This window comes from Esox lucius, chromosome 8 (genome assembly GCF_011004845.1).
Source record: "Esox lucius isolate fEsoLuc1 chromosome 8, fEsoLuc1.pri, whole genome shotgun sequence".
Taxonomy (NCBI): domain Eukaryota; kingdom Metazoa; phylum Chordata; class Actinopteri; order Esociformes; family Esocidae; genus Esox; species Esox lucius.
The window spans coordinates 1,945,152-1,957,908 of NC_047576.1; the positions used below are offsets into that span (position 1 = coordinate 1,945,152).

Here is a 12,757-nt window from a genome sequence, read left to right on the forward strand (position 1 = left end):
GACGTTCGACACGGTAGATGCCAGCAATCGCTGGAAAATTAGATTCAGTTCTGACAGAAAAGTTTTCACACTTTCAATATTCTGGGTGGCTGTATTACAAATGTTTGCACTCTACCTGTGAAGGTGGCTTCTTGTGCTGTCAGTATCTGCGAATTTACACAACAAAATAGTCTAGTGTCTCGAGTCTTTGATATGTCTCAATCTACCATAGTGTAAACAAGTTCATTGTTGTGTAAACAATCAATGGGTTTCCCAAAGATCCCTTTTTAGCATTAAGATCCTCAACGTATACAATCACAGATGGACAATGACCATCTTAATGTCCAAATGTAAACACTTACACCCAAACTAATGAAGAAGAGGGAGGCATGGTTCTAGCTGCCCCTGGTGCAACTGGATTTTCCAAGGTTTATAGAGTCAACGAATTAGTGTCAACATGAATTTAATAAGAGGGAACTGACTGAAATTGTTGCATTGGTGTGATGCATTCCACATAGCACCTCACTTAAAACATAATCTTAGGTTTAGTTTTATGAAGCCAAAGCATGTTTGCCACTAAAGTATCTTTACGATATCAAACAGTAAAGTGTCATTATGATTTAAGATAAGTGTCTGGGTGCCCAGTGTCTGTGTTCCATATTGATCTAGATGTTTCTGACTGATCTAAATTTGATACATATAAAGAATCAAGAATCTATAAGCCTGTGTTGCAGATTGATCGGCTTGACTGTGTAGATGGGCAAAACCTAGACTGAACTCCTTAGATGTCAAAACCCAGATGAGTTGAACAGCCACAAACAACAATATTGAACACCGATGTAGCTGCTGTGATTGGTTAAGAGTTTGTTCAACGGGAAATTGATTTGAGATCTTGAAAGTGCTTAATGACCTTAGTTCCCTTGGAACCAAGCAGTATTCGTAGGTTGTGAAATGACAAAATGCTGCTCACATGGTCATATCTGTTATCCTCCCTACTCTTACTTGTTCACAATAACATATTGACATTTGCTACCAGGGCCCTGGATATCACTGGAATGGCTTCACGGATCATTACGTAGCAAGTGTTTCTGAATAACAGTACTGGTCTGGGATCAGGTCCTGGTTTGCCCTTAAATCACTTACCACTGTTAGTCTTACAGGCTGAACAGACCCGGTCCGAGGAGTGTTTGGACTGACTGGTCATGAGGCTGGTAGTTGACCCTGTAATGCTTTGCTGTGTAGCCTGTTGAAAGACCATGCCTAATTGAGAAGGCTGGGGAAGTTTATTGCCAAAATTTGTGGAGAGGCCTTAACACTCGGATGATGTGGAGTGCGTGGTCCTCATTCGGAATTCCGGAAAGCATTCTAAGCATTTGGAAACACTGGGAGATTAACTTTTCCTTTAAAAGGTCTCGGGCAGGGTAGTTGGGAGATGAGCTTCTCCTTTAAAAGGTCTCGGGCAGGGCAGTTGGTAGATGTGTTGCGGGCTGGTCAGACAACCAGGTAGATGGAGGCCTGATAATAAGTGGTGGTGCCCCTTCCACACCTGCAGTTTCTAGTTCTATATTGCGTGAATTGTGCGTTTTTTAAAATGATTTAGTCCCCTATTGTTTGTTTGTGTGTGTATAAAAAAAGGAAAAAAAGCTTAGATTTAGAGTTGAGTGAAAATAGTTTTTAATGGGTTTATTTGTTTTCTTGTGTCTCCGCAGAAATTGTGTCTGTCTTTGTGTATAAGTTCTGTCAAAAACTTTCCAAATGCTTTTCTACCCCCCGTCCGATTTAAAGTCAGCTTCACAGCAACTTCACTGGAGAGCTTACACTTCACTGTGTCAAACACACGCATACACACCATTTGAACGCTTTGTGAGACACTACAGCTCACAGCCATCAAACTAGATGACATCAGCCTGTCAGAGATTTCTCTCACTTACTTCCTTAGCAGCAGCCGGAGCAGAAAATGTCATGAAGACATCTTGTTGCTGGAGAGAAAGGGAGACATTCCCAAACCTTGCATTTACCCAACGTTCTCTGTTTTGTTTATTCTGGTCTCGCGCTGGCACTGAGATGTTCCGTTTCCATGACAACAGGAGTTCCAGGGATGACGTAATTGATGGAGATTCTGTGATAGGTTGAATTACACAGAGACAGAGTACATGTTCACAAACACACACACACACACACGCACCTGTAGAAGGCCTGTGGTAGTTAGAGAATCCACAGGAGGTGCCAGCAAGGTTTTCCTTGGGTTCCCATGAAGATAAATGGAGAGAGACAGATGCATTCTCACATTCACTCACTGTTTAATTCTGACAGAAATACGGAGACAAGCCTCCAGGTTGGTCTTTGCCCTCACCTTCTTGTTAACGCCATGTAGTTCCTGTTCAGCCCACCAGGGGGCAGTCCATCACTGCTCCATAACATCACATAGACAGGCTCTTGGCCTGAGGGAGGCCAGGGCGCAGGAGGTCTCAGAGGGGTTAAGCTTTTCCTAAACTGGAGGAGATAATGACGGTGGTAATGATGACGGTAATAACAAGCCGTGAAAGCTCCTGCTCTAATGCGGACAGGGAGAGATTAGTGTTTTGTTTTCTAATGATTTCATCTGAAACTGACAACGCATTGCTACAAAGCCCTCTGTCATTTGATTCCTCAAAGAGCTTTTTGATGAATTTCCTTTAATTTTGGTGTTATTTTCTAATTGTTAGTTTGTTTTTGTTTGTCTGTTCGTACTCCTGTGTGGGTTCAGGTTTTACTATCCCGATTGGGACTTGTCCTTCGGTAATGTCTGGCTTAGGATGCATTATGTTAACCTGATGATTTAGGCACCATTTACCAAGTAAAGTAAAGAACAGACACTGTAAATGGGAATGCCCCAAAAGAACATAACTGTAAAGGTTTGTGTGTGGGGTTCTGTTTCCATGCACCTATAAGGACCTGCTGAGAAATTGGACATTCCTGAGACATTTGGCAAGTCCCCACAAGGGAAACTGTGATTTCTGGCCGAGGGGTTCGGCTTAGGGGATAACATACAGTTGAGCATAGTGTTAGAATTGGGGTTACTTTTAGGTTTAGGCGTTACTGGTTAGGTTTAGCGTTTAGGCTTTATCACAATGTCAAGTTTATATGTAAAAGGAAGGGTATGGTTAAGGTTAGGGTTAGGGTAGGGTTATGTTAGGATGTGGGAAATGATTTACGGGTTTGGGTTATGTCTCCCAAAAGGAGAGAGAAGTGTGTGTGTGTGTGTGTGTGTGTGTGAACAAGATTTATATATTTATTATATGGTCATTGTCTTCCTAATATAATCTGCCCCCTCCTTTTCTTGTTCTCTGTTTCCATACATCCAGGTACACCGTCCCACCTGAACATGGAAAGAGGCTGGAGAGGCTGGCCCAAGGTATGTTTGCCTCAGATCTTCTCTCACACACACATTTAATTGATGACGCCCAGATAGTGAGTTCAGAGTGGCTTGTTAACTGAGGGCTTAGTAGGGTAACAGTCTGATCTGACCATCAGCCCACTGTGCATCAGGCCTTTTAAAAGACTGACAAGAGCAGCCACTTCCTGTTCGTGCTTTCCCTTTCCGGGAAAGAAAGACGCACTGTTTACCTGTGTGCGTTCGTGGTGTTTGTGAACAACGCTGTTTTTAGTCTTGATTTCGTTACTCTTCTGGTAATGTACCATTGGTTTTGGTGTTATCTGTGCTGTGAGGAAGTGGTAGAGGGTTGATGGCTGGCTTGGCACTTACAGCTCTAATGGCCAGTGACCTTTTGATACCCCTGTCGAGTGATTTGTCCCTTTGTTTCCGCCACGCCAGTGCTGTCAAATGTTACTGGAGCCGGGAGTTATTCAGTTGTAAATGGTCGCTTATATTTTGCTCCTTGTACCACGGACGGTGTAGCAGGATTTCTGTTTACTGCAGTAGTCTAATGCAGCCCATAAAGCCGTTGTTACTGTTACATAGATGGTCGTAACACCCTTCATAAGCCTGCATACGCTTATGAAGTGTATATGTTCAGTATTTCCTGTCGCGGACAAATTCATATCCATGCTTTTGAGATGTTTTCTTTTTTAAATCTCTTCATTGGGGACAGTCTGTGAAATAACTGTGGAGTCTCCCCTGTTGACGGATTGTAAATGAACTGGTACAAGGCTTTAGACAGACGTTACCACATGTGACATCACACACGCAACATGCCCTCAGCCTCACGCCTGCTATCCCCATCTCTTACTCATCACCTCACTTCAGCCACGGTTGGCTGCTTGGGGGGGGGGGGGGAAGAAACGTGAGGGAAGGAGAAAAACGTCATTTCAAACACAAAGGACAAAATGAAGCTTTAAGTTAATATTGCCTCGGGGAGAATTCCACACTGCAAGCTGCATTTTAATGGGGATTAATATGTTGGCTACGCCAGCACCTTATTCACCCTTATCAGCTCACACAGAAGGCCACCGGAGTAGGTCTCTCTCTGAAACAATGCAATGAAACCAAGGGATGAAATGGGCCTGGATTACACTGTCAGTTACATTAAAGTTGAACCGGGCAGATAGGCTCTGCCTCCTTTGAGGTGGGGCGCGGTGGCTTTGGTCTAGTTTAATTCATGTTTGGACGTTTGATTCGATTTCTTGCGTGTGTGCATGCATGCGTAATTGGGTCTGAGATGAAGAAACGCATTGCTTTCTCCTTTGAAGTCTTTACAACGCGCACGCTATTGATATTTCAGAGGAAAGTTTACTCTTTTTTTTTTTTTGTTGGTTTGTTGTTGAAATAGGGGCTCTTGTCTTTATGGCTCTGGCCGTGAAATGAGTTGTCCTCTGAAAAGGGACAAGGGAAACCAAGGGAATAGGAAGGCTTTGGAAATCAGATTGAGATCTGTTTGTGGGCAGCAACTCCAAGTAAGTCTGACTTCTGTGGAGAAAAGGGTTATACCAGAAATACATGGAGGATGATGAAGATTATAAACCTTTCCCTAGTGTGGCGCTCCCGTGATGTTCGCAAGTAAAGAAAGGATAAAAAAGACCAGTCACAAAACTGTTGGGGTAGGAATTACCAGAGACCTCCTAATAAAGTATCAGGTGCTGATTGAAATATTCAACAAGTTTTGAGACCTTTAAATGAGTTTTGATCAGGTCATGGAGAGCAATATTTTTTTTAATTATTCCTTTGCCCTCTCATTATGCAGCAGTGTTGTGATATAGCGATCTGTCCCATGCTTCCATCCAATATAACAGTTTTCCGCCAGTCTTGCGTGTTTTACTCTTCATTTTGACACACCCCTAAGGTCCAGCCCTCGGACCTCTTGGCGGTTCTCCATGGTTCCAGATGTGCCCAAAGACATTTTCCTAATTAAAGGCTTTCTGAGCATGACCCAAGCCCGGCTCAGAGGGCTGTGACCCACAAATCCTCAATCTGATGGAGGGGAGAGTTCTTTAATGATAACCTCTTACCACCAATTATGCCTTCGATTTGGTTGGTGGCCTAGTCCTGCTCTGTCTGTGGCCAGCCAATCCCCACGTGGACCCGGGCTAGATGGCCATGATCAGTAGGAAGTCTTCTAAGTTATGCCATACAAAGTTGGTAGAGTGGGTCCGGTTTTTAAATGTTACCCTGGGAAATCTGATCATTTGAGGACACGTTTCGCTAGCATGGATGCCATGACTGTTGAATCCAAGCAATGGGATTCCATTTTGTGACGCGGTGTTTTTGTGTGTTGTCTTTTTCTTCCCGAACATCAGGTTTCTTCCCAGGCAGCTCCCAGGGCTGTGACGCTTTCCTTCGCCACAAGATGACCCTCATATCTCCATCCATCCTGAAGAAGTACAGCATCCCCTTTGACAGGGTAGGTATTGGTCCTGGGGTTTGGGGTCTGGAAATAGATCTGTCACATTGCTATGATGCGTATCTGAATTGAACTGCTAATATATGGAGCTGTTTCATGTAGATTATAATAAATGGACTGATCCTGGATTAGCGGTCTGCTGTGAGGTGCTTCACCCATACTGCCCCCGGGCTCTGAAATAAAATAAAAACGTCCGGGTTATGGTGGAAGTAAATGACGTTATGTTAAAGTACATGACCCCAATCCACTCAACCGACGTCATTCAATCCCAAAAGGACATTTAACCAATAACACATGGAACACCACTCAAGTTGGCAATCTTTATTTGACGGACACCCTGGTTATGCATAACAGCACCGTAACTCATTTCACCACACTAACCCTTTGACCCCCTAACGGCTCTCGGCGAAGCCGCCTGGCCGGCTCAGGCCGTTGAGCGCGGAGCCGTCTGGTGACCCGCAACCGCAATTCTTCACCATGTAAAGGGGCGCGGTGGCCTCTGTTTGGCCTGTCCGTGTCCCAAATGATGCCCTGGTCGTCTGTATAGCACACTAGCAGTGCCGGGCCGTGGTAGAGACACTGGTCTCTGACCGGCGTCGACCGCAGATACAAATGAATGGGGTGTTTTGAACGCTGGCCATGGCTCACTGAAGTGGAGGTTAATGGAACATTAGATGAGGCTCGGTCAGGAAGCTGAATTTGTGGTGGGGGTGTGTAGGTGGTCTCCAACCTCAGGGACTCATAACTGAGGGAAATGGCAGAGGACGTGCATTAAGGGTTTGGCCTTGCTCAACAACATGGAAATGGCCGAGTCTATAATGTTTTCAAGTGTTAATAGATTGCGGAACAGCTTTCGCTCAAATAGTTTCAGAAAACCATCAGACATGAAGAGAACAATATAGAAGTTTGAGTTTGTCCCTACAGTGAGAGTCAGTGTGGAAGAGGTGGTGCTGCCCGTCCAAACCACCTGGTGTCTGACCAACTGGCAGTCAGGGATCCACCTGCACTGGGCCTAGTCAAGGCCCAGATCCCTGAGCATTAATTAATTCAGTCCAAACTATGAGTATTCATTCAGTCCAGATGAGAGATGGCAGAGTGAAGGGTGAGGGCAATGGAGTCTTCTGTAGACCGGTTTGGTCTGTAAGCCAACCGTAGTGGATCCAAAGCTGAGGGCAGGGAGGTGGTGATGTGCACTTTGACTAACCGCTCAAAGCCCTTCATGGCCAGGGGCATTAGCGAGGTAGGGTAGTGGCTGTCTCTGAATGGTTCCTGGAACGTGTTGTGAGTTTAGTTTTATTTGAGTACCCAGACATCAACTCAACAGCGTCTTAGGGATGAGATGGACCAGTCTGTCCACACTGGGAATTTACCACTGTCCAATCAGCTGCTAAAGCGTGGTGTCATCGTAACAGTTTGGACCAACTTCCCGTTAGAAAGTTTTTTTTTTTTGACACTTCGTAGAGGCCACGCCCATAAGAATTCTGACCATTCTGGAGGCAAGGGGGCGGTCCCATGGTTGCCAGATGGGTGTACCCAATAAACCGTCCTCGTGAGTGTGTGGTCTGGTAGTAGGGGGGGTCTTTTGGATGCTGCTGTAGATTTGTGTCCAACAGCAGGTTTTTGTCTGGGGCATCTCTGGCATGCAGTCTCATTTGCTCATTAGTGGCCAAAGCTATTAGTCTAGATGCAACACTGAGATGGGTTCTCAAAGTAATCATATCACATTAACAATGAATACAAACATTTATATATTTCTTATACTGACTCACCCCCAAAAAATGGGATAAAAATTATCCAATAGAATGTAGTTTGCTCAGGAGAAGAAAAGTTGATGCAAAAACATATTTGCTCCTCCTATTTCACTTTGCACCATAGCCAGTTGTAGGCTTCGGCAAACCAGCTGTTTGTCTGTCTGATCACGACTAGCTGCAGGCGTTTCTGATTAATAAACATTGGCGTGCAGGTCGACAGTTACACTGAAATTAAACCCAACAGTGGGCCCAAAACAAGTCACGTCCTCTCATAGCGAAAGAGAAATCATCTTTGCTAATCATGTCATCTTACCGGCGAAATCTACTGCAACATTTTGGAATGCCAAATGTGTCCTACTAAGTCATGGCTGTGTAGGAGAAGGTGGCGCCTTCGGAGAACTGTGGTATGTCAGCCACATTGGCCAAATATTATTCTGGAGAGACGTTAGGAGTTAATCATTGGAGGATGACGGAGAAGTCAACACGAATGCGAAATACACACGTCGTGAGGGGAATTAACATACACACCTACACCCATGGAAATATTCATGAGAACAAATAGGCGCACGCTAACAGGCCAGATGAATGGGAAGACAGACCGGAAAGGGTGGACTTGTTGCTAATGGCATTTGATGAAATGAAGACTACAGCTTCACTTCACATTGAGTTATGATGGGTTCAAGCCATGAGCCTGTTTACCTACCAATTTCCATCTTTCAACATTTCTGGGACAGGAAAGTCATCACAGCGTTCATTTTTCCCCCTTTGGATAATAATTTTAGGAAATCGAAACTGTCATGGTATGAAATAAATCTAAGATTTGAAAAGTGTGAATCTCTCTAATAAGAGCAGACAAAGTTCCTGACTCTGTTCACAGTTCAGTTACCCCCCCCATCAAGTTGTCACTACTCCTTTGCTCTTTTCTCTCCTTCTTTCCATTTCCCTTCAGGGTGTCATTACAGAAACCATGTTAACTGACACACGCCGAGTGTCTCCCTTGATTTCAGTGTAAAAATAACACCAGCGTTGGCCTTTGTTGCAGCTACAGGAAGTGCAGAAATGGTCTTTGATATTGGGAATACTGTTTTACCTCCCATCTCTCACTTCTGCCGATATGCCTGCCTGTCTCTTATTTCCCTACTTTCTTTAGTCTGCGTTTTAGCACCTAGTCCTAAATAACTTGATAGTTTAGGCAAAAAACTATTCCTTCCTCTAGGTGGTAAATATACAGTATGAAGAGACTCTTAAGAGCAAGCGTCCAAAAATGTAAGCACATAAGAAGTTAAGCTGTTCGAAATCCTAAATATTTCTTTCAGAGATTGTCAGTGACCCAGAAATAATAGAGGCACATAATTACAACTTTGTTGTCATTTTGTCAAGGCACTTTTTCCCAGAGACACAGATGGGCCGGTTAGTTGTGTTCTCTTGCTGGCTTTCAGGAAACGACAGCCCAAGCTCTGCCTCGGAACCGAACGCCACCAAATGAAAATCTTGATTTGCGTGAGCCGGCTGGATCGCTACGCCTAGCTTGCTGGCTTTAGTCTAATTATGCCTGTGCCTCCACAAATGTCTCTTTCACAGTCATGGCCTCTAGGCAGCTCAAGTGAGGGAGGAGAAGGAGGATGGGTTGAAAAAGCAAATCTGCTTTCCCATCAGCGCTTAATGATTGTGGCTATTAGGAGCTAACCTCTATGCTTGTGTTACCCGTGGCTGGGCTGTAGGGATGGCAGAGATCCTGTTTTTGTCAAGTCCTTCCATCCGAGGCAGGGTTTAATTTCCTTAAGTGTAATTTACTTCATCATCTTGGCAGCTCTGCCCATCAAAAGCCTTTTTAATACAACTAATGTTTCTTTTGCAATATCGATATGAAGTTTTATGAGATTGCATATTCTACACTACAGCGGTTCTGTTGGCCAATAATTCTGTCAATTTTTTTGTTGAGTTTCTGTTTCTATATGGAACATGTGTACCGGTTATGTTCTTATATGAACAGGTTACAAATGACAAGTATTCACCTGATTGTCATGAACTCATAGACATTTAACTCTCTTTTTCTCTCAAGGTCACCCAGGAGGAAGGGGAGTTTATGGTGACGTTTCCGTATGGCTACCACGCCGGTTTCAATCATGGCTTCAACTGCGCCGAGTCCACCAACTTTGCCACCCTGCGTTGGATCGACTACGGAAAGATGGCCACGTTGGTGAGTCATGCCGACTAGTGGATGGCTGGGCTCCAGACTGGGATCAAACGGTCACATTATGCCTCCCTTTTCCTTGGCTTTTTGACTTACATTTTTAATTGGTTGCGTCGGTGTGACCTTCAGAAACAAACCTCTCTTTGTCATATTGATCGAACCGTATTGTGACTGATATAAAACTCTACTTGAATCTGTTTTGAGAGGTGTGTGTCTGGGCCTCTCCCTCCCCACACTGCCTCTCCCTCCCCACACTGCCTCTCCCTCCCCACACTGCCTAGCCCACCCCACACTGCCTCTCCCTCCCCACACTGCCTAACCCTCCCCACACTGCCTCCCCCTCCCCACACTGCCTCTCCCTCCCCACACTGCCTAACCCTCCCCACACTGCCTAGCCCTCCCCACACTGCCTCTCCCTCCCCACACTGCCTCTCCCTCCCCACACTGCCTCTCCCTCCCCACACTGCCTTTCCCTCCCCACACTGCCTAACCCTCCCCACACTGCCTCCCCCTCCCCACACTGCCTCTCCCTCCCCACACTGCCTAACCCTCCCCACACTGCCTAACCCTCCCCACACTGCCTAGCCCTCCCCACACTGCCTAGCCCTCCCCACACTGCCTCTCCCTCCCCACACTGCCTAGCCCTCCCCACACTGCCTAGCCCTCCCCACACTGCCTCTCCCTTCCCACACTGCACAGTGACAGTTTTAATTTATTTTAAGGACGCGGCAAAAGAGGAAATTCGTTGAGGGAGGATGTCAACACGGTAGTACGCCGTTTACAAAGTTCACATGAAAAATTGTTCAACAAAATATGAGCTCCCTCTAAATCCGATGTTTGCTAAAGACTCAACACGCCCTCGGTTTAATGGCATGGTAGGTCCCCTTTGCCCAATGTACCGACAGAACTAATGTAAAGCCAAGATCATAAGGTAGGAGAAACCTGTCAGTGGCCTTATTATTATTACTAGTGAGTAGTTGAAATACAGCCTGCCAAAGCACAAGGCATTTACTAATGGTGGAGGGACACTGCAGAGATTGTAGACCTTGACACCAAACACACCTCGCGCTTTGTTTTGTTGACTACCCCCGGCTAGTACTTAGCCTTTAGCGACTGGCCCTGATTCACCGCAAGATGCTAAACTTCTGAGCTAGTTTGAAAGTGGGAGAAGAAACCGCTGGTAAAATGCAATAGGGGAAGAGGACTTTGTATTTCACTGCTAAATAGCGTTGGCTGCTGTGAATGGAATCATCTGGACACATCCAATATGTACAGGACCCTGAAAATGAAGATTATAATAGATAAATCAAGTATATACATTCTTGGCATACTTACCTTTAAGTTAAAGGTAAAATAGTGCTCCATTAGGTGTTGCCATAATCAATCAATCTAATTTATTTATGAAGCCCTTTTTATATCAGCTGTTGTCACAAAGTGCTTTTACAAAACACCCAGCCTGAAACCCCAAGGAGCAAGTAACAACCGAAGCCGAAACCTAGGAAGATACTTAGAGAGGAACCAGGCTCAGAGGGGTGACCAGTCATCTTCTGGCTGTGCCTGGTGAACAGTTTAAGAGTACAAATTGTAATAATTAATAAATGTATGTGGGCTGTGTCCAGAGTCTATAAAACCTAATCCAGGTCAGAAGCATGACCAGATGGACAAGGACAGGGACATCACGGGGGAGGAGGTGTCAGAACAGTGGCAGCTGGAATCGTCAGGTATCGTCTTGATCTGCAACATAACCAGGAGGGCTTTGGACAGGGACAGCTACAAGTCTTTAGGGCCTGGTACTCTTAAAGTGTGGTCCAAGACCTCATGTCCTCCTCAGTTTAAATGAATCAGGAGACAAGGAAGATCTAGACAGCGCATTCCTTAGATTAACATGCATTTACCATGGAGAAGGACTGCCTCTACTTCCCTGGCACAATAATACAGCATAAAACCTTAGATGGGGGTCCTGTGACACGGTGGCGAAGGACATTACATTCCTAATAAATCAAACGTAGACTCACATCCCGATGCTAGTGGCTTCATCATGGGTGTAAGGGGTTTGAACCAACAATCTAACGACATTACTGAAGTCACCTTTTATGCAGAGATTAAACTAATCCTAGAAATATTTGCTTCGCTTTAATTATTATCTAACAATTATTTAATTTTGGTGATGCTAATAACTTAGTGTCAGCATGGGAAACCTGGTGGGTCAACCCATTGTTTCCCAATAACACAGAACCTGACCACCATGTCCTCACAAACACATACAGTTTACTAGCAGTTCTGCTCCTCCGTTTGGTTCTGCGTTGTCAAGGTGATGTAGTGGAGTGCATGCCCATGTTGTCCCCCACTGACAAATGCCAGCTAAGCTTCTCCGCCATTTTTCATCTCCGTGCCAGAACTAATACAGCTTGCAAATACAATTTAAGTAAATAAATGGCTGTCCCCTCCTGGCACACCACTTCTACCTGCAGCCTGGCTGAACTACTTTTTCTTTCTTCTTCGGGCTCCTAAATCTCTCTCTTGTGCGCCTCCATTTTTCTTGGGCACATGTATTGTTCCTCAGTGTGGAACCTGCCAGTGCTAACACAAACAGTTGTTTGCCTGGAGCCTGGAGTCATAGAGGCATGTTTTTTCCTGGTCTGTCGCCGTGTGCCAAGTGGAACTCTGTCACATTGTCGTCTGAGAGTCACTTGGCCTGTTTCTTCTCTTTCGTGTTCCACTTTCTTTCTGTCTTCATGTCTTCCTCTCTACTCCCAGGGGGCGAATCAGTTCTTTTCTTCTGTTGTGAATGTTTTCTCTACTTTCACTTTGGGATTGGATAAGGGCTTTCCCTGTAAACAGACACGCATTCACACCCACGACACAAACCAGCTTTTTGTTTCTGCTTGGCTGCTTGGCAGATTTAGAAGTTTGCCAGGTCATGGTGCTGCAGTAGTGTGCTCTTCCCTCTGGGTGGCCGTCTCCTTCCCGCCAATCCAGACTGCCTGGCCTCTCTC

General features: G+C 45.2%; 1 protein-coding gene across 2 annotated transcripts in view; it reads left to right on the forward strand.

Annotated features, from left to right (window-relative positions):
* The window catches only part of kdm4b (lysine (K)-specific demethylase 4B), a 66,036-nt gene that overhangs the window by 26,016 nt on the left and 27,263 nt on the right, over positions 1–12,757 (forward strand). For both annotated transcript variants that reach the window (XM_010871254.5, XM_010871255.5), the window contains exons 6-8: positions 3,324–3,373; positions 5,713–5,816; positions 9,630–9,767. In XM_010871254.5, the coding sequence (XP_010869556.2) occupies positions 3,324–3,373; positions 5,713–5,816; positions 9,630–9,767 (292 nt within the window). The remainder of the gene's footprint in view (positions 1–3,323; positions 3,374–5,712; positions 5,817–9,629; positions 9,768–12,757) is intronic.